The sequence below is a fragment of the Siphateles boraxobius genome, unplaced genomic scaffold (genome assembly GCF_051911475.1).
Source record: "Siphateles boraxobius isolate OS27281-9 unplaced genomic scaffold, OSU_SipBor_1 8, whole genome shotgun sequence".
Classification (NCBI taxonomy): Eukaryota; Metazoa; Chordata; class Actinopteri; order Cypriniformes; family Leuciscidae; genus Siphateles; species Siphateles boraxobius.
Window position 1 is genome coordinate 23,813,773 of NW_027509208.1, and position 26,507 is coordinate 23,840,279.

At 46.2% G+C, this 26,507-nt stretch overlaps 1 protein-coding gene across 1 annotated transcript in view; it reads left to right on the top strand.

The window, feature by feature from the left end:
• bcl11bb (BCL11 transcription factor B b) overlaps positions 1–5,826 on the top strand; it is a 43,728-nt gene extending 37,902 nt beyond the window's left edge. The window contains exon 3 of the mRNA XM_077220442.1: positions 1,283–5,826. Within this exon, the coding sequence (XP_077076557.1) occupies positions 1,283–3,243 (1,961 nt within the window). The 3' untranslated portion in view covers positions 3,244–5,826. The remainder of the gene's footprint in view (positions 1–1,282) is intronic.
• Positions 5,827–26,507: the final 20,681 nt, after the last annotated feature.

A 26,507-nucleotide genomic window follows, 5' to 3' on the forward strand; every position in this document is an offset into this window, starting at 1 on the left:
GACAATGCAGTCCTGTAGTGTCAACTAGTCTCTCCCCTGTGAAAGCCTCCTTCCCTTCCCTTTACCTCTCTACAGATAAAAAAGTTGTCAAAATAGCAATAAATAATTCTGTATTATAAATTTTTAAGGCCAGACAAGTAATTTGTTGAGGTCAATTAGTAAATAAAGACTACACACCTGCACACATATCAAACGCACATACACTAAACACGTAATAAGCATGTGCCACTAGGCACTTTTGTTGTGCGAATGAGCGGGCCGGAGCGTGTTGAGGGTTTTCTGTTAGAACTGTGTCGTGTAAGTGGCCCTTAAGTTAATAACTAATGATCTTTGCAACGGAAGTAAATCAATCAAAACTAACTTTAGCTGGACAATAATTCTAGAGCTGCTGTAAAGCCAAAACAATCTCTGTTACTTTTATTTCCTATTATCACTGTAAAGCTGCTTTAAAACAGTCAATATTGTTAAAAGCACTTTATAAATGAAGGTGACTATTTACTCCATTATTTTTACTCTCTTAAATGGTGTCAAATTATATGTCAAAATATCATATCACAAAAATATAAGTGAATGGGGGACTGTCAGTAGCTAACTATGTGCCTGACTTTGTCAATGTATGGACCTATCAACACGATTCCCTTTCTTTCTCTTTCTTCCTTAATCCTCTCTTTCTCTTTCTTTTGCCACAGAATTATCTCCATATGGAAATAGTGAAAGGTGGGGGTGTCGGGTTTTCAATGGGGAGTTCTATATTAACGTCTGGCTGACATTAGCATTAGCACAATGTGTTATGGCCTGTGGGCGAGACCTGCCATCTGCATTAGGCTCCAGCCCTCTGGGAGCTTCCCTGCTCTCACCAACCCCCTAGTGTGACTCAGATTCTGGGTGAGTCACATACAGGCAGATCCTCTTTGACACAGCTTTAGAGAGCAGGCGGCCCTGCCTCACAGTAGATAACCCGTTAGGCTATCAGAGAGCTCTTGTCTCCCCTCTTAGGGTGATGTAATTTTCATTCAATCTTATAAAATGGCTGTCGCCGCAGCGCAGTGAAATGTCTTTCACATGTTGCCTGTTTAATTTTTAAACAGAAATGATCCATGAACCTCACCATAGAGGACTCTTTCCTTTGATTACATTTAAAGCCATCACCGAGAACAAACAGATGCACAAATGACATGAAAGCTATTAAAGTGTGCTATCTCAACCTCCCCTCGCACCAGATCAGAGAGTTAATAGCTAATATGTATATATTAATTACATCCACTTGTTTTGTGTCTTCCAGGAAGAGATGAGCCCTCCAGTTACATCTGCACCACTTGTAAGCAACCCTTTTCCAGTGCATGGTTTCTGCTGCAGCATGCTCAGAACATCCATGGGATACGCATCTACCTGGACACCCACCCTACTAGCTGCTCGCTTACCCCTCGCATGGCCCTTCCTCCTCCACTGGGGGCTGAATCCTTGCCCCGTTCCCCTCTAGCCAGTTTTCTGGGTGATGGCAGCAACCCTTTCCAACTGTTTCGTATGGGTGCCCCACTGCTAAGAGAGCCTCCACCACCCGGATACATTGAAACCCGCTTGCCATCTACCCCGCCCTTTGTAAGCCCTCCGCCACCCCGTCATCCTCTGGAACGCCTTGGCCCAGAGGAGATGGGTCTACTGTCCCAGCATCCAAGTGCTTTTGAGCGAGTGATGCGGCTGAACCATCAATCAATGGGTATTGAACCATCCATGGGCTTCTCTCAGCGTCTTCGTGATTTGGCAGGCAACAACAACAACGGTGGTCCGACTCCTCCTCTTTCTCCTAACCGTGTACCCCCTATGCATCGGCTTCTCAGCCCCACTCTCTTCCAGCCTGGCTCCAAACCTCTACCTTTTCTAACCACACCCTCACAGCCACCATCAGTTCCATCCAGAGGCCATTCCTCATCACCACTAAATCAGGTCGGCAAAGCCAAGTCCTGTGAGTTCTGTGGCAAGACTTTCAAGTTCCAAAGCAACTTGATTGTGCACAGACGTAGCCACACTGGTGAAAGACCCTACAAGTGCCATCTCTGTGACCATGCATGTTCGCAGGCAAGCAAGCTAAAGCGCCACATGAAGACGCACATGCACAAGTCAGGCTCCATGGGGAGTTCACCTGAGCAGGGAGGGCAAGACTCAGCTGGAGAGGGGCTTAAAAACAGTGAGGACAATGGCACAAGGGAGGGATTGGATAATGAGGAGGAGGAAGAAGAAGAAGAGGAGGAAGAGGAGGAGGAAGAAGAGGAAGAGCAGCAAAATGGGAGCAGGCCTGAGTCCAACCTGAGCATGGATTCGGAGTTGAGCAGAAACAGAGAGAATGGCCCAAGACCCTCCCCAGAGGAGAAGCCTCAGGCCACTGACAGAGTGACAGAAAGCCAATACAACAACCTCGACAATCACTTGAGACTGCCACCGGGCAGCAGGCCATGTCAGGAGATGGACACAGTTTCGGCAGCCAGGGATATCGACAGAGACAGGCGGCCCATGGTGAATGGCAGAGGCTGCGGCCCGGAGGATTCCATCTCAGCGATGTTTCAACGGAAGCCAGTGCCTATTTCCAGTTCCAGCCTCTCTGGGTCTTCTGCCAAGAGGATCAAGGTGGAGAAGGATATGGAGCTGCCGCAGGTGCCCGTCATATCCCCGGAAAATGTGTATTCTCAGTTGCTTGCCGGTTATGCTGCATCCCGCCACTTCATAAGGGAGCCATTCCTGAGCTTTTCCGACTCCAGGCAGTCGCCTTTCGGCACTTCTTCCGAGCACTCTTCATCTGAGACAGGCAGCCTGCGCTTCTCCACCCCTCCAGGGGAAATTCTGGAGGGTGGTGGGATGTCAGGGCGAAGTGGTAGCAGTACACCTCACCTCCATCTGCGGGGTCCTGGGCCAGGGAGACCACCCAGCTCCAAGGAGAGTCGACGGAGTGACACCTGTGAGTATTGTGGGAAGGTGTTCAAGAACTGCAGCAATCTGACCGTGCATCGGCGGAGCCACACAGGTGAGAGGCCTTACAAGTGTGACCTGTGCAGCTACGCTTGTGCCCAGAGCAGCAAGCTTACCCGGCACATGAAGACCCACGGGCAGTTTGGCAAAGAAGTGTATCGCTGCGATATTTGCCACATGCCCTTCAGTGTGTACAGCACCCTGGAAAAACACATGAAGAAGTGGCATGGAGAGCATTTGTTGACCAACGAGGTGAAACTTGAGGAGTCGGACAGAGCTTGAGACCACTTTTCAATGCACTGCATTATGGGTTTAGCTGGATAGCCTTTTTCTTGACTATATATTTTTTGGAGTGTTTTTTTTTTTTTTTTTGTGAAAACAAACTGCCACCTGAGAAACAAGAACACCGGGAAATGTTAGTCTGCGGTTCTAAAAACCCTTCCTGCATTTCCCAGCAACTAACAGAGGAGTAGTCCATTAGGAATTCATGGAGCCTTTCTACTGTGCAATAATTTCTGTATTTATTGGATTATTTGTAATGACACATGGCATGTGCAGGTGCATTATCGATGGGTTTCTAATGCATTCAGTTCCTGAAATTATATTTCTACACACCCCATCTTATGATATGACAAATACTGAGATTTTGGCTGTCAGCCAGTTATGTGTTCTAAACAAATTTCCTCAAAGGAAACAAATGGGTAATTTCTAAAGAAGAGGTCGACTTCTAAAATCTGAGAAAGTTTTCATATTATTGTTGCTGTCAATGGCCCCTATCATCATGGGTTATATTCAGTAGATAGACGTAAAGCACTGAATGTCACTTTGACAATAAAAATATTCACCAATTTTAAGGGTAAAAAAAAACCCCAGGGATGTTTGAAGGCAGCTGATGCAGTTTGACTGCATCTGAATGATTTTCTATTGACGACATTTTAAATGAAAGTAAATTAAATTAAATGAAAGTTCATCAGCCATGACATTTATGTGCAAATGACAACAAAAATGACAATATGTCCTCTACATTATTATGATCCCTGTATATAAACAGTGTTGAGGCCGCCAGTGTTGCTTTCCTAACAATTTTTTTTTTCATATCCCAAATTTTACTTTTAAAGATCAAAATGTTTACATTCGCTCAAATCTCCACTCACATCCATTGCCATTTCTTCCACCCTCATCTATCTCTTAATTGCGTTTCAGTGATGTCCAAACCTTGTAAAAGGTCAAATCCTTTCATATGTTAATGGTATTATAAAATGTTTATTGTGCAGTCTTGACTAATTCAGACTGGATTTACTTGTTTCAAGGGAAGTCATATGTTTCATAAGCTCAAATTGTTGCATTTACTATTAAATTATCAAAGGAATGTGTTCATTCACAAATGAATCAATTCTGAAATCAAAAAATTATTTAGCAGCTATTTGGACACCAATATAAAGCACAGGTGCTCACCTGAAGAAATCCTTTGAGTAAATGCACACAGGCCATTCATTTGTAGCAGCGTTTTATGCACCATCCTGTGCGTTGTTGAAACTGCAATCACTGAATTGTGTTGGGACTCTCTGGAAGCCCTGGGTGACTGCCTGTCCTCTAAAGGATCCTGGGATTAAATGATTTCCTCATTACGACCTCTGTTCCTACACACTGAATCGCCTCCACCTGTCTCTTTTCATCACCAGCTCAAATTTACACGACAGCCATCCCTCGCCTCCACTCGGCGTACTCCACTGTTCTGTATCTGCATATTCACTATTCACAACATCCTGCCATTTATGTTCATGACTTTTTACAGTTTACATATTATTTGTGACTTGATTTGAATATAAGCTAAGGCTGCACATGTTTCCCGCTCGAAATTAGTCAGCGGGGCACATCATAAAGAAATGAACAACACAAGGATGAGTAATTATTTAAATATGGATGCATAGTTTATCACCTACTCTTCAGATACTTTGCAAACTGTCAAACCTCTCTTTGCGTAAGTGACAGGAAGTGGCCATAACTTGAAAGAAAATCAGGAGGAAATGTGTAGTCAAGAAAGCATGTTGAATTTAAGTGTTTCCAATGGCTTTCGGAGACAGACATAACCATACAACACGGACGTGCCTCAAATTGATATTCAGCCTTTATCTTCTGATGTAGTTCAGACTCTTGCTATACAGCAGGGGGGGGGGGGGGGGGACAACTATCATGAACAAACTATCACTAACCAGTATCTTTTGAATTAATTAAGAGGAATCAAATCATATAAACTTGTAGAGGATGATTGTCTGTTTATTTGGGAAATGTAAAGTGTGCTTCATTTTTGAGGGAAAGTCTTAAAGCACAGATTTGTTTGAAAAATTACTAAGCCATTTCTTTACTGATTTATTTAGATGGACTAGAGAATTATTGACAGTGGAGGTAAGAAAAAAATCAATTGGATTTAAAAAAAAAAAACTATGACACTGTCTTTAAATGATGTTTACAGTGTTGAAGTAAGAATACTGAGCTCTTCTGTATATGTGTTTTAAATGAGACAAATGTTTTGTCCTCTGTTTTTCTACAATATTGAATATCATAGCAGGGTTTTCTCCTTTTTCCCTTTGTTTTTTTTCCTTCCCCCCTTTTTTGGTGCAGGTATTTCCGTAAATTTCTATGGATATATGCGCGTGTATGTTTTGTTCATTGTTAAATACTCAATGTATTTGTAATTTCAGTGGCATTTTATGAAATGATGCAAAAAATCTTTATATTTTGCAGTCCATTATGAAATTGTGAGTCTATTCAAATGTTTTGTCACTATATCTGTTCATAATTTTGGTAAATCCATCCAAAGGAGGATGTAAAAAAATAAAATAAAAATAAACACAAACAACAAAATCATCTTTTGCTAATCATTATTTTTCAATGCAATTAGGTGGGACAATCTTTTGTCTGTGTTATGTGATTGTGCAGAGAATACAATTTATAATCGTTTTGGTACCATATCATACCATTAATAGCGTTTTATGGTATGATAATTTCATTTTATTATTCCCAAATTCTGTGCTTTCCATTTGAAATTTTCTGGATTCCATTTTTTTAATAGTTTAATTACATTTTTAAATTAATAAAAAGCATGTGTAATCAATTGAATTTGATTTTTTTTATTGCAATAATAGAGCCTTATAAAACATTTTATTTATTTAAAATGTATTTTTTCCGCTGTTCTGGTTTAATACAAATTTATTATAAAAAGGTAGTAATTAAATGATAGCATAAAACAATTTATTTATATTTTATAATGTAATAAAAATGTATATATATATGTATATATATTTGGCAAAAAAGGTTTACTGTTCAAATTAAAACAAAGAAGAAAATTGTGATAATTTCTTAAAGTTTTAATTATTATTATTATTAATATTATATTACTTTGAGAGATACATTTTACTCTACAATAGTAATATATTTCCGTCACAATCCCTTCAAGTTAAACACAACTTCGTTGTGAAGACCTTTGAGTTTCTGTGTATGACGATTGTTTTTTATTATGTGAAATGGTGAAATGCTGGTGAAGTGACTCTCATGTCCTCATATTGTAGGAAGACAGATGCTGAAAACACCAGAGGCACACAGAACATGCAGAATATTCACAGACACTAGTTCATATCATGTTTGACTAAGTGTACAATCCTTATTTCCCATATTTTATGACTGAATTCCATGATTCCTTCCCCTTTTTCCGGATTGCGAAATCATAGGGCCCAACATTAGATAGTCCGAGGAATCAGCAAAAATTTTTATCAAGTCTAAATGCATCTCTTTGTGCGATTTTAATCCACTTAAACTGGCAAATTAATCCAAACAGGGCTGATTTGCAATTGACCTTTGACCCAAGCTCTTCACTAATATGTAAAACCTCCATCTTCACTGCACCTGCCCTTCCTCCTCTTTAGTCTGAGTGCAGAGCGCACAAAATCTCGTCTGACCTCTCTTGACCTCTCTCATCTTGCCTCATCCCGTCTTGTCTTTTCTGAGGCAGGTGGGTCTTTTGTAGCTCCAACAACGTTTCATGTTGGGGAGGGGAAGCACTTAAAAACTCTTCATAGAACATTTACACATGGCCAGTCACAGCATAGACATTTCCTTCTGAATGAGCCACTCATGTGGAGACCCATAAGCTAAAAACAGTCTGACCTAGAGATATTGTAAACAAACAATTGTTTCACAGTTCATTCATCCTATGTTGTCTTGTTCATCCTTCATGTTTAGGCAACAAGAAGTGAATGTCCCTTCAAAGAGGTAAGAATGAATATGGTTACATTAGAGCCGGACATCTGGGAGACATCTTCTGGCCACAAACATCCCGATCCCAGAACATCCCCGTCGGCTTAAAAATTCAAGATTCCCAGAAACTCATTCATGGCACCAGTTTCCCCTCGAGGTCCCACTTTTTTCACACTCTAATTATGACCGGCCACAATGAGCTGCCAAGTAGCTCTTACCACGTCCCCACATGAGCTGGTGTCGAAGTTCAGATATGGTGTGGCATTTAAGGTCTCTTTTAGGGCTCTCATAATGGCAGGTCCCACTGGGCCTGTCCTCACTCTACCACCATAGAGAGATTTGTCTCTTCTCATGGCAAAGTAGCCCCTTATTTTGTCAGGCCAAAACGACTAGGATCCAAATGGGTCGCACACAGAGAGAGTGGCAGGCAAATGAGGGGTCTGAACGATGCGCGGTCGCAACAAACGGGTTGTCAGCAGAGGTTGCGGCTCGCGTCTTGACCATATATCGCTAGCGTAGAGTCCTAGGTTTTCATCGGTGACAGGGAGTCTTCCCAGCAGTCCCCTGTTCTATATATCCAGTTACTAATCTCTGTTCCCCTGACCACTGCCCAATCAAACTGCGTCCTGTGAGCAGGACGAGCTCATGAGACAGACAAGACGGCAACCAGGGAAAATCTGCTCCAGCTGGCTTACGTGGGAATGAGAGGGTATGGAGAGGATTTCTTTATAAAACAGAGATGCAGGGATGTTTGGTTAGGCTGTGGCTATTCAGCAGCTGTGGGTTCTGAAGATCTGTCTGAAGCAGAGATAGGACCTATAGGAACAAAGACTTTGCAGAGTTGATGTTCCATTGATGCCTCCCGTTCCATTGAGTTACTGTTGTATGATGATGAAAACTAAATTTATATATTTCTTGTTATTTATATGACTTAGGCCTGCAAAAAAGCAAATGTATGCAGAATTGCCTGTCACAGAGTTCTACATATTCCCATTCCCTTGTGTGTTTATGTATTAAATATTTTGGCTTGCATGCATAATGCTTGGAAACTACCAATAGAAATGTTCACTGTTAGCACATCCATGGAACTTTTTCAATGCAGAAAAGGTTCTTTATATTGGAAAAATCTCAATCCATGCTCATTGGAAATATAGGACTGCCTACATTTCTGAAAAACTGGAGAAAACTATGCATACATTTTAGCATGTTGTTGCCAGCTAAAGTGAACACTAGAGCTATTAAAACACTGACCACTTTTATTCATTTTCACACAAATTATGATTAATGAAGTAAATTATCAATAAATACAAATTTGTTTTCATGTGGTTCCATGCACAATACTATGTCAGGACCTCAAAACACTTACACCATACTGCATGATTTTTGAATTAAAACTTTTGGACGTTCGCATCACACAACCAGCTCCATATGTATGAACTCCTAATGAAGTAAACTTGCTTGGTAGCTCACCTGCTACAGTGTTGCACTTATGATAGTCTCAGCTTCAGATGTAACCCTCACGGACCACTGGCTGAACATCTGATGCATATGGCACACTTAACTGGAAACACTTTAGGATTTTCGAAGTCTGATTGGTTAAATTCTACAGGGTGTCTGGAAGACGTGTGTGTCGGTCTGCCTGGAAACATACCTGCCGTGACTCCAAACCCCCTCATTGAAGAAGAACGCCATCGTATTTACAACTGTGACAATTAGGATCAACTTAACGCTGGATTTTCAAAAGTATGTTAAGCACGGTTGTAATCGAATTTATTCAACCCCCAATGCAAATCAGGTTCATTGGCAAAATTTACAGACTTTCAGCTGTTTGCAAAGAACAAACCAAACAAAAGTAATTGCACAACAAATGTTTCAAGTGGTTTCCCCAAATTGAACTGAAAATGCAACTTCAAATGACTTCTGCAGTCTCAAAATTATTTAACCCCTTCATGACAAGCATCTTCAGTACTTGGTAGAAAACCCTTTTGCTGTTATGACCTGCTGCATACGAGATGTATAACCAAACACCAGCTTCTGGCAGTGTTTCTGGGGACTCTTGGCCCATTCCTCATGAGCAATGGCCTCAAGTTCAGTAATGGGCTTCAAGTCAGGTGACTGTGAAGGCCAATGTAGGATCTTCCAGGATTTCTTCTGCAACCAAGCATTTGTGGAATTTGAGGTATGTTTTGGATCTTTGTCCTGTTGGAAGGTCCGATGATGCCCAGCTTCAGCTTCCTCACTGATGGCATGACGTATTCTCCTAGGATTTCGTGATATAAAAAAATGAATCCATCTTGCCTTTCAAACACTGCACACACTGTTTCCAGTGGCAGGTTTTTTTCTTGTGCTTTTAGGATCAGTAGTGGTGTACATCTTGAAGTTCTGGCATGTGTTTAGTACTTGCCTAAAGCCAGGCTCACACTGTACGATTTTGGCCACAATTTGGGAGTCTGAAACAAAATTTGCTAATCCTAAGATTCCTCTGATCCTAGGCTAAAATCTAAAGTCTTTGATCGTTAGTTTGACATGTTCACCGACAACCGATTGTTGAACATTTTTATCTGAGACAAAATTCTGGCAGTGTCACTGACTTCTCCTACGACGACCGTCAAATTGTCTTTGATTTTCAATACAAGCCATGACCAAAATTAACATAAGAGATTTCTTTGTACACTATGTGCACTATGTACACTTCTTTGTACCACCATTTTAATCCTGTGTGTATTGCAGCTCACTGTCACCGAATGTGTCATTGATTGATGATGTAAAACTGTGGACGGGTTTTCTTTCGTGAGTCCGTTTTTAACGCGTCTGACTGTCGTACAGTCTGACATGAATGAAAACGTCTATGGTTACGTATGTAACCCTCGTTCCCTGAGTAGGGAACGGAGACGTTACGTCGGATGACGACGAATGGGGTTTCGCTTAGAAAGCCTATCAATTTCGAGTATTACAAAATGAGCCAATGGCAAAGAAATGCCATGGGTCTGCGGAATTTGCATGGCGTAACTCCGCCCCACCTCGTGGGTATAAAAGGAGGAAGCCGGCAACATGCAGATATGTTTCTTCGCTGAGGAGCCAAGACTGAGCTCAGGCGATCCCCGCGGTACAGCGGAAAGTGGCAGGCAGACGTAACGTCTCCGTTCCCTAATCAGGGAACAAGGGTTACATACGTAACCATAGACGTTCCCTTTTGTTGTCACTCCGAGTTACGTCGGATGGCGACGAATGGGGTTACCAGTCTAATCACGCCACCTTCTCAGCTGTCTTCCAGTGCCCTGCGTAAATCGAGATCCCTGTCAAGACTGGACGAAGGACTCCATTTATCACAGGAATACCAAGGTACACTGGGAAGCATATCCCAAGCTTAGGGGAAGTATGCAAATAATGCCAACCCGGAGGGGGAGGGAACTTAGAGAATACACATATGACCCGAAGGAAGCATATGGAAAACAACGGGGTGTCCAGCCGCAGTTGGAATATTTCAACCCCAGGAGTGGCAAGGTGGCTTGCCAAGGGAAAGACACATGCTCAGAGAGGCTTACAGTGGATATACACATGTGGGGGTGGCTCAGAGGAGGGACCATGCACACGGGAGGCACCTAGCCGACGCGCAGGCAATAGACACTGGCGCCGACGTCAGGAGTGCTGGAGGAGCTCAGGGCTTTCGTGGAAGCTCACCTGAGGAGAATATCGCACGTATCCAGTCCGTGGAGTGGAATGGCGAGCAAGCGAAGACACCTGAGCGGGTCTGGTACTAGCTGGTTGAAGCGAGTACATGAGACGACACAGGCTCCACTCAGAGATTATAGAATCTGGCGAATGTGTTAGGTGTCGCCCAGCCTGCAGCTCTGCAGATGTCTGTTAGCGAGGCGCAATGCGCTAGAGCCCAAGAGGACGCCACACTCCGGGTGGAGTGGGCAGTCACACCAAGGGGGCACGGTCGACCTTGCTGCTGGTAAGCCAAAGCAATGGCGTCCACTATCCAGTGAGACAACCTTTGCTTGGAGAGAGCCTTTCCCTTCAGCTTCCCACCATAACAGACAAAGAGCTGGTCTGAGGTCCTGAAACAATGCGTTCTGTCTACATAGGCGCGGAGAGCGCGTACTGGACAGAGCAGTGCCATGGCTGGGTCTGCCTCATCCAGGGGCAGCGCTTGCAGGTTCGACACCTGGTCCCGGAAGGGAGTGGTAGGAACCTTGGGCACGTATCCAGGCCGGGGTCTCAGGATCACGTGAGGGTAAGCCGGCCCGAATTCAAGGCACGCTTCGTCAACGGAGAATGCGTGCAGGTCCCCTACCCTCTTGATGGAGGCCACTGCAACCAGGAGCGCTGTCCTCATAGACAGGAATTTAAGCTCGACTGATTGCAGGGGCTCAAATGGAGCACTCTTCAGGGCAGTTAGAACCACTGAGAGGTCCCAAGAGGGAACGAGAGGAGGGCGAGGCGGATTTAGTCTCCTCGCTCCTCTCAGGAACCCAATGACCAGGTCGTGCTTCCCCACCGACTTACCTTCGATGAGGTCATGGTGTGCGGCAATGGCGGCAACATAGACCTTCAGGGTGGAGGGAGACAGCCTTCGCTCCAACCCCTGTTGAAGGAAGGAAAGCACAACGCTGATCGAGCATCTCCGGTGGTCTTCTCGGTGAGAAGAGCACCAGCTGACGAAAGGTTCCACTTCAACGCATAGACGTGTCTCATGGATGACGCCCTAGCGGAAGTGATGGTAGCCACCACCGCTGGTGGTTGGGTACTCAAACCTGCCTCGTCCCATCCAGGAGCCACACGTGGAGGTTCCAGAGATCGGGACGAGGGTGCCATAGGGTCCCCCATCCCTGAGAAAGAAGGTTCTTCCTCAGAGGGATCGGCCAGGGAGGTGCTGTCGCGAGGAGTACTAGTTCGGGGAACCAGGTCCGGTTGGGCCAGTAAGGGGCAACCAGAATGACCTGCTCCTCGTCCTCCCTGAACTTGCACAAGGTCTGCGCAAGAAGGCTCACTGGGGGAAACGCATACTTGCAGCCCTGCGGCCAGCTGTGCGCCAGAGCATCCGTGCCGAGCGTGCCCTCGGTCAGGGAATAAAACTGGGCGCAATGGGTCGAGTCGTGAGAGGCAAACAGCCGTGAGAGCTCGTCGGCTGCACAGTTCAGCGCTCCGGGAATGAAAATGGCTCGAAGCGACCTCAGATGCTTCTGACTCCATAGGAGGAGGTGGCGAGCGAGTTGTGACATACGGCGGGAGCGTAGACCACCTTGACGGTTGATGTACGCTACAGTGGCGGTATTGTCTGAACGGACTAGTACGTGTTGACCCCTGAGCAACGCCCGGAAGCGGTGCAGGGCAAGGCGTACTGCCAACAACTCGAGGCAATTGACATGCCATAGCCGCTGGGGTCCTGTCCAGGAGCCCGCAGCAGCATGTCCATTGCACATGGCGCCCCAGCCCGTGGAGGCATCTGTTGAGACAACAACATGCTGGGAAGCTCATTCCAGGGGGACACCCACCCTGAGAAAACTGAGGTTCGACCACTGGGTGAAGAACTGAAGGCAGGTCGGAGTAACTGGTACTCGGAGCGTGCCGTGTTGCCATGCCCACCTTGGGACTCGGTCGCGAAGCCAAAGCTGAAGCGGTCTCATAAGAAGCAATCCGAGCGGCGTGACCGCGGCTGCAGATGCCATATGCAACAGGAGCCTCTGAAAGCGTTTCAGTGGAACCGCACTCGTGCCCTCGAATTGTCTGAGGCAAGTCAGCAGTGACTGCGCGCGCTCGCTCGTAAGCTGCGCGGAAATGGCGGCCGAGTCGATGTCCATACCGGGAAAAGAGATCCTCTGCACGGGGCAAAGTCTGCTCTTCTCCCAGTTGACCCGAAGGCCCAGACGAGCTAGGTGCCGAAGCACTAGGTCCCTGTGTTCGCAAACCTGATCTCGAGAGTGAGCTAGGATCAGCCAGTCGTCGATATAACTCAGGATGCGAACTCCGTGTTCCCGAAGGGGAACAAGGGCAGCCTCGACGATCGTCGTGAAGATGCGAGGAGACAGGGCTAGCCCGAAAGGGAGAACCGCGTACTGGTATGCCTGCCCCTCGAAAGCAAACCGTAGGAACGTCTGTGTTGAGGGAAAATGGAGACATGAAAATAGGCGTCCTTCAGGTCGATCGCTGCAAGCCAATCCTGGGGCCATATGCATTCGAAAACGTGTTTGGCAGTGAGCATCTTGAACGGCATCCTGTGAAGGGAGCGGTTCAGCACGCACAAGTCCAGGAGAGGCCGTAACCCACCGGTTTTCCTGGGGACAATGAAGTAGGGGCTGTAGAAGCCGGACCTCATCTCGGCTGGAGGGACAGTCTCGATTGCACCCTTCGCCAGCAGGGTGGCAATCTCTGCTCTCATGATGGGGGCATAGCAACCGACCAAAGTGGAGCGGACTCCCCAAGCGGGGAGGAGACCGTGCGAACTGAATTGCATAGCCGAGCCTGATGGTCGGCGCGACCCAGCGGGACAGACGGGGAAGCTCTAACCAGGCTCCCAGGAACTGAACCAGCGGGATCATGCGAACCACAGGCGTCCCCCCGGAGGGGCAGCGAAGCGGAGTAACTGGCCCAGACGTGGACGGCATAGTGGCCCGATGTGGGGGCACAGTTAGCAACCGCGGCCTGACAGAGGGGGCCAGGGGAGGACCAGGCTGGTCGTCCCGCGGGGGCCTGCTCTGCCAGGGGTCTGGCGAAAGAGGGGAACAGGGGTGAAGCGGTCAGTGGACGGCACGCCGTGTCAACCACCTCTGGGACAGAGGGGGACGAGGAGAGCACGGCTTGTGGGCGGCGCTCTGTGTCGTCCGAGAACTCTGTGTGCTCAGAGACGGGAGAGTCAGTTATTTGGAGAATAAGGATTCTTCCCCGGCCCTCCACCGGGGAAAGGAGTGGTCCTGCTACCAACTCCTGGAAAGAACTGAGTCCCATCTCTGAGGAGTCCATCTTAAGAGCGCCGCTTAACCCGGCGTGTAGCGGGGGCGGGGGTGGAGAGGGCTGTGGCGTCCGCCCGCGGCCCCCAGAGCCGGCCCGGGTGAACGGACGGGGTGGGAGCCGCGGGAGGGCGCCTTCGGCAGTGGGCAGACCGAGGGATCTGAGCGGACGGCGGGGCCGTCGGGACAGAATCAACGTCTGTCTGCTCATGGGCAGCTGAGAGCTGTTGGGCAAGCCCTCAACCGCACCGCCGAAGAGGCCGACCTGGGATATGGGAATGTCGGACAGACGGGTCCGCGCGACATCCAGCACATCAGGCAGGTTCAGCCACAGAATGGTGAGCATCACCTGACCCAGGGAGCGTACGGCCACTTTCGTCACTCGGAGAGCAAGATCATTGGCGGCGAGCAGCTCAGTGAAGAACCCTGGGTCAGTCACGCCCTCGTGCAGGTTGTAGCCATAATCAGATGATCAGCGCAATCATGTGGTTTTAATCAACTAGATTTTAATTAAGTAAACACTCCTCCACTCTTCAGATTGTGACAAAAACAGATGTCATGGGACTTTTTAAGTTACCAATTCACACACGAAGCAAATGGTGCTGGGACTTAATTAAATTACCGATGCCAGAAGTGCCCCCGCGGCGTTTCTCTCTGATAAGTAATCACAGGATCCTCTGTCTTACCAGGGGCGCCTCTCTGGCCGGAGATCCCGTGGTGTCCCCTCTGCACGACACCTCACCAACACAGACAACCTTGTGTAATCGAACCACACTGGTCATTGTTATCCAGACTTAAAACTCATCAAATCCGAAGGACGCACACACATACACGGAACTGACCACGCGACGAACTCTGAATACACACACACACACACACACACACAAAGAGACAATCATTCTGAACCACGTGTAGTTAAACGTAACGTTTCAAATGCACAAATGTTTTCTGGTTGTTTTCAGGATTCCCTTTTGACTTAATTGATATAACTGTAAGCTTTTATGATATGTGAGCAGTCTGACATTCGTTTAATCACGAAAAATCACGTATCTGCATTTTACTAGCCCTAGGAATGCCGCGAGTGGAATGATTGGAATCAGAGAAATCAAATAAGATCGAATCACTAACCCAAAATGCAGTATGAGGCATACTTTATTAAATCCTAGTTTAGAAGTGTATTATTACTAAATTTGTGGTCTCTATGCACATGACCCAGAAGGCGTGTACTTCGCGAACCACGAGGTTTGCCGACACGCCTCCTCCCAAACGATTGGATCAGACGCGTACGAAAGGCGTGTCTTGAGCGCCTTCAAAACCAGGAGCGCCATGTCTCCTCTGTGCTAGCAGTCCTACGCCAGAGAGAGGTTCCCTTCTTCAACAAGAACTCCAACCGGAGCTCTTCGTTTGCTTTCTAAATTTCGTTTTAATCTAAGTTTTCTTTCCGTTATCTACCTCAGTTGATAGTTTTCCTTCGTTCAGTGCACTCACGAACGAAACGAATTTAAGATTAAGCATCCGTCGTACGAGCTGAAGAGATCGCAACATCTGCCTCCGTCCGAACGAAACTTCGGACATTCAGCCTACGTTTCCTTTCAAACCAGCTGCACAAAAGGGGCCATATCAATGCAAGTATAATCTAAAATAGAATGCTGTTTTAAGGTTGTCTAGAACTTCCTAAAAAGCCTTTGGGTCTCATTTTGAAGTAACTGTTTGAACTGTTCTGTCCTGAGAAGATTTCTCTCTCTCTCTCTCTCTCTCTCTCTCTCTCTCTCTCTCTCTCTCTCTCTCTCTCTCTCTCTCTCTCTCTCTCTCTCTCGCTCTCTCTCTCTCTCTCTCACCCTCTAACTTTCTCTCTCCAATATTTCGTATTGCCATCATTTTCTGTTTCGTTGTAATTGTTTGTTTTGCTATGCATATTTACTCCTGCGTGATTTTAAGTAGTTTATGTAATCTTTAGTCTTGTTTTATTAAATTCCATAATCCTTTGAATTGAATCTGTCTCATGGTTCCATACTTGAAGTCCCTGAAAATGTCGATATAAGCTCCAAGCTCTATTTGGTTTAACTATTGAAGTATCTAAAGTGCCTGACACGAAAATATCCTTCCTTGTGGCCACAGGAAAGTGTGTTTTCGTTGGGTACCGGCTAGTAAATTGTGATAAAGGAAGTCTTCCCCACCACGTCCGCTGGACGGACAGGTTGTGTGATAACTGAACTTGAATCATATCAAAATTTACTCGCATAATTTATATGAATTTACCGACCTATATTAATAATTAATACGAACAATCGTGTTAATTGTTCATATACGGTGAGGTTTAGTCTATTCCCTATTTGGGATAATTTAATGTATGTAGACAATGAATATTCATGATCTGATGAATATTATTCCCCATTTAAGCTAATAATTTCCCCAAAACAAGTCATTGTCGCTACAAGGTCAATGAGCATCTGGGTCAGGTGGACCAGCAGAATGACCATGGCATGCAGTGAGGCGGCTGCCAGTCCCGTGGCGCTATAGGATCTCGCCACAAGCGTAGACGAAAAACGTCTCAGGTTACGTATGTAACCCTGGTTCCCTGAGAGGGAACGAGACGCTGCGTTGAGACGCGGTGGGAACGCTCTGCGTGATTGCGTCGTGAAGCACGTGTATAATCAGTCCAATGGAAGAGCGAGACGTCATAGGCGGTGACGTCATAGACCAGGAAGCTATAAAGCACACCAGAAAACAGACCGCGACAGCTTCTGAAAAAGCCTGAAGCAAGTCGATCAGGGCATGCAGGAAGTATGGCGGGAGAACGCAGCGTCTCGTTCCCTCTCAGGGAACCAGGGTTACATACGTAACCTGAGACGTTCCCTTTCAAGGGAACTCGAGCTGCGTTGAGACGCGGTGGGAACCCCATACCCACTACGCCATAAGACAAATGCCCGTTCTGTGTGAAGTCCTTGCGCACACTAGAAGCAAGCAACCTAGCCCCGGGAGTGGAGAGGTGTAGGTCATAAAATCTGACAAATGTATGAGGTGAGGACCAGCCTGCCGCATTACAAATATCCTGAAGGGAAACACCCGAAATTAAAGCCTAGAGGCAGCCATACTCCTAGTAGAATGGGCCTGAACAGCCACAGGTGAACGCTGTCCGGCCGCTTCATAAGCAAGTGAGATAGCCTCAACTACCCACTTGCTCATTATCTGTTTAGATGCAGGGCAACCTATCTTAGGTTACCCGAAGCAGGCAAATAATTGTTCTGATAAACGCCACTGAGCAGCTCTGTGGACCTAAGCATCCAAAGCCCGGACAGGGCATAACAGATTTAAGATTTTCCTGATCTGGGGTATTAAAGGTGGAGGACAGAAGGCCTGGAGCACAAATGACCGCACATTTAGTAGGGACCTAGAAATACAACCCGATCTGGGGTGAAGAAATACTACCACCAACCAGGTGCAAATCCAAGTACGTGCAGGCCTCAGCCTCATGTACCACGGAGAAGACGAAATTAGGGATCTCTCCTCAGAGATAGCCCAGAAAGAAACATTCATTACAGAAATCAAGTACTGTACCAAAAAGGGCAGAAACGAGATTCAGAAGGCGTTCTCTGCACCAGGCAGAGAACAGCATATTAGTCTTCTCGTGGAGGGAGCTCTAGACTGGAGTATGGTCTCCACGACCTCGGTCGAGAAACCTGAATCTATGAGCTGGGCCCCCTCAGAGGCCGAGCCCACAGTATCCACAACTCCAGAGCTCCCAGGAGCAAAGATATCGGGAAAAGCGTATAGGTGTAGTGGCAACCACACCTATTACATTACATCCAGTCCAAGCGGAGCTGGATGCGTGAGGGAGAAACACAAGGGCAATGCATTGTACAAGCGATGCGAAAGGTCGACTTGTAGTTTGACCGAAGTTCTCCCTAAGAAGCTCCACCACCTCGGGGTGAAGTCTCCATTCCCCGGGCCACAGCCCCTGCCTCAACAGGATATCTGCTCTGATATACGAGACCATCAGTGTGTTGTCCGGACCCTTCGCCAACCAACCACTCATGATTGCCCCCGACTTGTGAGGGAAACATCCGTCGATAGCATTATGCGTCGACAAGAAGCCCCCAACACTGGGCCTGGGCGAGGAACCAAGGTTCTTCCACATGACCGAGGCACGAAGGCATAGCCGCGTGACCTTGATCATGCGAAAACGGATTTCCCCTCGGAGAAAACCCCTTGGTCCCGAGCCACCACTGCAGGGGTCTCATGTACAGAAGGCCAAAAGTAACTACGTTGGACGCAACTGCCATGAGCCCCAGCCAAAGACCGTTCACCGAGCGGCCACTCATGACCGCCCCCCATCCTGTGAGGGAAGCATCCGCCGATAGCGTGACGCGTCGACAAGAAGCACCCAGCACTGGGCCCTGGGCGAGGAACCAAGGTTTCTTCCACATGACCGAGGCACGAAGGCATAGCCGCGTGACCTTGATCATGCGAAAAACGGATTTCCCCTCGGAGAAAACCCCTTGGTCCCGAGCCACCACTGCAGGGGTCTCATGTACAGAAGGCCAAAAGTAACTACGTTAGACGCAACTACCATGAGCCCCAACAGTCTCAGAGACTGTTTGCAGTGAGTGACTGACCTAGTTTTACATTCTTTACGGCTGTGAGAATCGCAGAAATACGTGCAGGAGACAGACGTGCTTGCATTGTTGTCGAATCCCATAATACACCTAGAAAGTGGTCCTCAAGCTGGGAGGAGTACACTCTTTTTGGTGTTGAGCCGCAACCCCAACCTCCTTATGTGGGACAGAACGACATCTCGATGTTGAACTGCCAAAAGCTCGGACTGAGCTAAAAATCAACCAATCGTCGATATAATTTAATACGCGAATGCCCTGGAATCTCAGAGGAGCCAGAGCTGCATCCACGCATATTGTAAAAGGTGTGGGGTGATAACCTAGGCCGAATGGAAGAACCCGATACTGGTATGCTTCGCCCCTGAAAGCAAACCTCAGGAACCTCCTGTGATGAGGATGGATAGATAAGTAAGCGTCCTTTAACTCTATTGTGACAAACCAGTCCTCGGACTGAATCTGTGACACAATCATATTTAGCGTAAGCATAATATGCTGTTTAATTGACGCAGGTCTAGAGTAGGACGCAACCCCTCATCCTCTTTCGGAACAATGAAGTAATGGCAGTAAAACCCTGACTGTCTGCCGGGAGGAGGAACCCCTTCTACAGCTCCTTTTGCAGAAGTGTCAGTACTTCCTGCTCCATAACCAAAGCCTGCTCGGGGTCCACCACAGTGGGGAGGACCCCTAGAAATCTGGGCGGACAAGAACCGAATTCTGAACCCTTTTCTATAGTGTGCAGGACCCACCGAGAAATATGTGGCAGTAGTTTCCACGCTGCCAGAAATTCTACTAGGGGAACCAGTCTCTCAAGACTGGCCTCTGGATTTGGTTGAACAGTCAGTACGGTGCCATGAAGCGGCGAACCGGCAGGGAACAACCGAACTGACCGTTCTACGACCCTCCTCGGAGGATCGTATGGGGACGCTGACACCTCGGTGCCCTGAACGGCGAACCGGCAGGGAACAACCGAACTGGCAGCGCTGCGACCCTCCTCAGAGAGTCGCACCCCAGAGGGCGCCGAGGAGAAACGATTTCTCAAAACCGTCCCTGCCCCGGAGGAGCCCTCAGAAGCTTTATTAGAGATGACAGTCCTCAGATCTTGCCTCCCTTTAAATAACTTAGTTCCAATGACCCTCCTCGGAGGATCATTGGAAAAAGCAGGCACCTCGGCACCCTGAAACGGCGAACCGGCAGGGAAACCGAACTGACTGCTCTACGACCCCCCTCGGAGGATCGTTTGGGGACACTGACACCTTGGTGTCCTGAACGGCGAACCGGCAGGAAAACCGAACTGGCAGCGCTGCGACCCTCCTCAGAGAGTCGCACCCCAGAGGGCGCCGAGGAGAAACGATTTTCTCAAAAACCATCCCTACCCCGGAGGGGACCACCCTTTAGAAGCCTGATAGCCTCGGCATCAGGGCTTCCTATTGTCCAAGCTTTTTTAGAGATAAAATAGTCCTCAGATCTTGCATATCTCTAACTGGCTAGACTGCTACCGCCACCCAAGTCCCCTTTGATTGTGGAGGAGCCCAAATGGCGATGCTCGCTGTGCTGCGAGGAGCTTAGTAGACTGAGACTGCTCCGCCCAGCAGTCTCAGGAACATAGATTGGTGAGGAAGAAACCTCTGGAATGCCGCTGAACAGTTTATTATTAGTTTCTTGAACTTCCTCCCCGACGAGGAGGCTGAGATACAGAGTTTTTCGGTTTTTAGATTTATTTCATCTAATAAACTCCTTATTTTCACTCTCATAAAGTTCAGCTGGCCAGAAAATATTTAACTAGCAACAACACTAGATAAACCTCCTTTTAAAGCTCCTCTTTATTCAACAGAGTTATGAGCTGACTTATTTATTCATTTATTGAAAACTCAAACATCTGCCTTTTCTTAATATCTTTATTTGTTTTGTTCTCTTTTTCTAAACAAAACACTAACGATACCAATTCCTCGGAACTGGAAATCGCCAGCACTGGATCTGGCAGGTGAAAGCTGAGATAGGGCAGGGCCCGTCCCAACCCCCGCTGTCAGATCCGTTTGCGAACCCCAAAATGCGAGTCGCCGCCGTGCATCGGCAACAGCGTTCTTCGTTCTTCCTCCTCGAAGAACGCCCGGCGGGAGCGGAGCGTCCTCACGGACAGCTTCTCGCAATGCTCACAGTCAGCCCCCTCGAGAACTGACTGTGGCATGCTCCACTCCCAAATAGTAACAAAAAGCTGATGTGTGTGTCCCCACCCGTGATATAACGTGGGCAGGGAACAACACAAAAGCTGCTTGCTCTCTTTTGCCATAATATATATATATATATTGCAACTTGACAGACAACAATAAATATGACAAGGACAGAATACACAGATCGCTTGCTGAAGGCAACAGAAGCTGTCGCGGTCTGTTTTCTGGTGTGCTTTATAGCTTCCTGGTCTATGACGTCACCGCCTATGACGTCTCGCTCTTCCATTGGACTGATTATACACGTGCTTCACGACGCAATCACGCAGAGCGTTCCCACCGCGTCTCAACGCAGCTCGAGTTCCCTTGAAAGGGAACTACAGGCCACGGGCGGGTGCTTAGGATTGCGCCGAGAAGAAGCACTCTGAGGACACATAGCATCGCAACAGAGCGTTCAGCCGGGGGGACCCCAGTGTACCCATGGGCGGCGGCCCCATCGAGGGGAGGAAAGGCGGATGAGATCAGCGAGCGGTCCCGAGAAGACAAGGGGGTCTTCTAGGACTTCGAGATCTCATCATGCACATCCGGGAAGAAAGGTATTGGGGTTTGCCGTGGATGAGGGTCGGCGGCCTTACCCAAAAACCAATCGTCCCGGGAAAGCATGGCCGTCATCTCCGGATCAGACTCAGGCACAGTCGTATGCACAAGAAGGTGGCAGCTGTGACGAGTCGTCACTTCCAGGAAAATCAAACCCACCTTGTGAAGCTGCTACAAACATAGTATCATCCTCTGTAGCTTCAAATGAAACACACGGGCCACCAGAGGGTAGACCCGTGGAAATCACCTGTTCACTAGCGGGCATCGTCATTGAAGAGGGGGGCTGGGGTCGCGGACACATAGTCGGTGCCTTGTTCCAGACCGTAAACCTCAGGTCACCCTGGCCACCAGCCGAAGATCGGGGGGTGGATGAGCCAAGATACCAAGCTGCCGCACCATTTATTTTATTTTTTTTGAAATGCACGGGCGAGCCGTCTTTAAAAAGACGTGCCGCGTACAAGCTCTTTTTGTGAGAGAAAACTCAGGTGTTGAAGCACACGGGGAGACACGCACTGTCTGACAAACCACTGCAGAGATAAGCAGGAAGCACGCGCTCGCCGGAGATCGCCGTCACACCGACACTCGAGGTAGTTGTTTGTAAAGCTGGCAATTCAGAGATGGCTTGTGGAGAGAAGAATAAACTTGGCTCCGAAGCGAAAACATATCTGCATGTTGCCGGCTTCCTCCTTTTATACCCACGAGGTGGGGCGGAGTTACGCCATGCATTTCTTTGCCATTGGCTCGTTTTGTAATACTCTAAGTTGATAGGCTTTCTAAGAGAAACCCCATTCGTCGTCATCCGACGTAACTCAGAGTGACAACGAATGGGAACTGAGATATTACAGTGGGACATTGGTTTAAATCGGGGATCATATTTTTTACAGTCTGACAAGGAACAATCGTAAAGGACTATTATAAATCACACAGTTTGCAACTGGCTTTACTGTGCAAGCTGAAACTTCAGTGCCTGTTGCCACCAAGTCTTGCTGCAGGTCTTTTGCAGTCACTAGAGTTTTTTTTTTAACCTTCCTTCTCAGAAATTTGGTTGGAGCCGTTGATAGCTTCCTTTTTCTGCCTTTTCCAGGTAGTGCCACCACTCTTCCTTTAACTTTGAACTTGCAAACTATGCTTCCAATGGTGTCTCTAGGAACATTTAGTGCCTTCGCTATCTTTTTGCATCCTGTTCCTTGTTTGTGAAGGGCGATGATATCTTCTCATCATTTTTTAGACTTTTTAGACATTCTTTCAACTATGGGCCATATTTCTAACATGCATTTAAACTTGACACTCAACAAACATAGCCAGTTCAGATATTTCATGTGTTCTAACTTAAGGACACCTGGTGCAAATAAATGAAGCCCTTGATTAGTTGCATCACTTGTGCTTGAGACACCAGTTTTGCAGATTTGTACTGTTGTGAGAGATTCTATTCAGGAGATTGAAATATTCTGAGACTGCAGAAGTCATTATAATTTCCATTTTCAGTTGAATTTGGGGAAAACACTTTAAACATGTGTTGTGTTGAGCTATTTCAATTACTTTTGTTTGATTTGATCATTGCAAACAGCTGAAAGTCTGTAAATGTTGCCAATAAACCTGATTTGCAATTGTGGTTGAATAGGTATTTTGAATACAACTGTATGTAAAGTTCATGGCATAGACTCTTTAAAATACCAGTCTGTTATTGAAGGGACATTGACGTTACATTTCAGGGCCCTAAACAAAACAAACTGTGATTGGTTGCTTCATATGTCAGTCAGACGTCCTCTTGGGGTGGTCCATGGCCAATTAAAGCTTTAGACCATCAGTCTGAAGGTCTGGCTTTGCGAGACTACACTTATGATGCAGAATGCTCAGGTAAGAGTCCCGTGAAACATGAGTCACAAAAACTTTCTTTTAAGAACTGTTCACTGAAAGTTTTTTGGAAACTTTTAGCATAGATTGTAACATTTTAGCTCACTTTACAGCATTTGACCATATTTTCACACATTTTACAGGATTTACCTTCATTCAGTGCAGAGACTATGAAAAAGGGCACAGATATAACACAATAACTGCAGTGTAGGAGAAGATACTTTGAATTTGGAGCTTGCTGAACTAATCTGCTAATATCTTGAAGTAGTTCAACTGTTTTGATAAAGTAGCTGGCGTCACTACAAGTTGCTATTTCAACACTGAAGGGGGGGGGGGGGGATATACAGCAGTCAGAACACTAATGTAGGATGTTGTAAACCGCTAATCATTGGAAGAAGTAGCCTACCTTGTTACTGAAAAAGCTATTCTGCTAAAGAAAAATATATTTAAGTTACAATTGTTGCTACTGGTTAGATACTCCTCAGCACTGACTAAATGTAGTTTTTTTTAAATGGTTAACAAGCAATGTTTTGTTTAGTTGCTAAGCTTGTGAGATGTATGTCACGCTAGAAAAGGGGGTGAGGGTGTGAAACTATGTTGTTTCAGTCACCATTGTATTCAATGGCATGCTGACACTCATTCTGCACAGTCCGATATTAATTTTCCTCTGCAGAACAATTTCATTTGTATAAATGAAATATGAGCTCAGGTCATGCTGATACAAGCTCTGGAGATACTTGATGACACATTGGAATGGGGGAAACAGTGAAGCGTAGCCTGTATATAATGAAAAACCACACCTACGGTCTGAATAATTGCCACCACTCTCTCCAAGTTGCAGTCATTTGAATTCCTGTAGTCGGACCTCCCTGGAGCACCCAAACAGAGGTGAATTACTGATCTATTTAGACTGCCTCATCTCTACCTCTGGGGGAAGGGGGGTCAGTGTAATTGTTGACACTAGAGTCCGCGAATGTCCCAGCGAAATATAAAATCTTGTCATTTGATTTGGACTGTAATTATGTCGTAAAAGCAAACTGGCTGTGAAACTGCTGCCCCGCCAGTTGAATTTGCTTTCATCAAGTGCAGACTGGCTTAATTACAGAGTACACGATCAGCCATCTTTAAGTGCACAAGCCTCGTCTGTTGTTTTATTTTCAGAGCCGTATCGCTGCTCTGTTTGATGCTAATCATAAGGTGATTGTGCTGTTCACAGCGGCTTGAGAGGAATTTTGACAAAGAGAGCAAAGAGTCTAGGTGCAACTTTCAAGGTTGGATAAACTTTTAGCCCTCCTCATCTTTTAATGGTCAGGTATTTCTAGTGATTTTTTTATAGATGCAGATACCACAAGAAAAATGGGTCAGAAATGCCATAAATCAATGTCAACACTGCATGTGTATAAGTGTCATTTTTTTTGAAGGTTAAAATATGCAGAGACAAGTATAAGTAAGCCATTCGTAGGTTGAGCCCCCTAAAAAATGCAAACGTTGTGGCTCGGTGGCACTATCAGGACATGTTTGTTTGCGCATCCCATCCAGTGTTTGAATACAATCATTATATTTGTCCATTTGTTGCACACCAGTGGTACGTAAAATACTTTTTTATTATAGTAACAGGTATACAATAAATTGACTTGCTTTACTTATTGCATTAATAAGACTTAATAAAAAAGATAATCAGTTTATCTTACATTTATTTTCTTACCCTTTTGTACCCCTATAAAATGTTTTATAAATCCAACAAAATTTAACCAAATTAAACTAACTAAAACATAATTCAAAGGGGCTACAGTTTCAAAAACCCTTGATATAAGTGACACTGGTGGTCATTAAGTGAACTGCACTCCACGTGACCATAGGGTGTTGACAATTTGTCATTTTAGGTTTCAGAAGTGTGCTCGCGAGCACCCCCTTTGCAGTCAGTATAAGCCCTCGAAGCACACTTTTTCCGAGCCTGCACTGAAGTGTTCTCAGCAGGAGACTTCTACCCTACAGTTGAGGTGCCATTAAGGCATTAAGTCACGAAAAAGTGCAGACTTGTAGGAAGACCGCAAATGTTTAGGGTGCCATTTGGGAAAGGGACCTTGTTTCATGTTTCATAGAACAGAAGATATGTTAGGTTACCAGGTCTTTCTCCAATCCTCCCCATAACATGGTTTGGGACTCACACAAACGCATTCACACCTATGGATAATTTAGCATCTCGAATTCACCTATACTGCATGTCTTTGGATTGTGGGGGAAACCGGAGCACCCGGAAGGAAACTTACAGACACAGGGAAAACATGCAAACTTCACACAGAAAGGACTCCTGGCTCAGCCAACACTCAAAACGGGGACCTTCTTGCTGTGAGGCCAATAGCCAAGACAAAATCTGAATTTGTGAAACGCAATATATCATTTGCATTATAAAATTTAGATATGACAGGCCTAGGCTGAAGGTCTCTACCTTCCATTCCTGTGTGAATAAATATGTGCTCTTCTTTTACAAGCAGATAATTAGCTCCTCATATTCAAGTGACTTTTATATCTGTCTGTTTTATGGTAAGACATCTTGAGAAGTGTCTGCTCAGCACAGAGCTTGTTACACGGTAAGTGAAGACAGATACTTTCACTCAAATGCTCCAGCAGGATTCCATACGCTTCAGGTTGTGCTGTGTTTCTGTTCACATTTAAACCCTCTAGACTGTCAAATAAATTGAATAAGCCTCTTTGTCTTTGGTTAACACCATCCATAAAATGTTCAAAGCTGCCAAAACCTCTGTAGTTTTTTCACATCTTGCAAAATTATGTCTATACATATAGCCTTCACATTGATATTACTGCGAGCCACTTTAAGTGAAACGCATTACAAAATCACTGCAGTCAAGAGCCAACCAACCATTTTCCAAAACAGGAAGACAGAAGCTTGAAGACCTCGTGTGGGGTAAATCCCCAGTCCAAAACGTGAGCAGATCACTGAGTTAGAACAGATGGAGTAAAACAGGCCATGGTGGCGAATCTGGGCTGTCTGGAGTTTGACCTCTTGTTTCTCAAGTGCATGCTGGGAAATCAATGGGAGGGTCTGGAGGGCCCCGGGGTCATTGTGAGTGTGTCTGTAGGATGCGTTC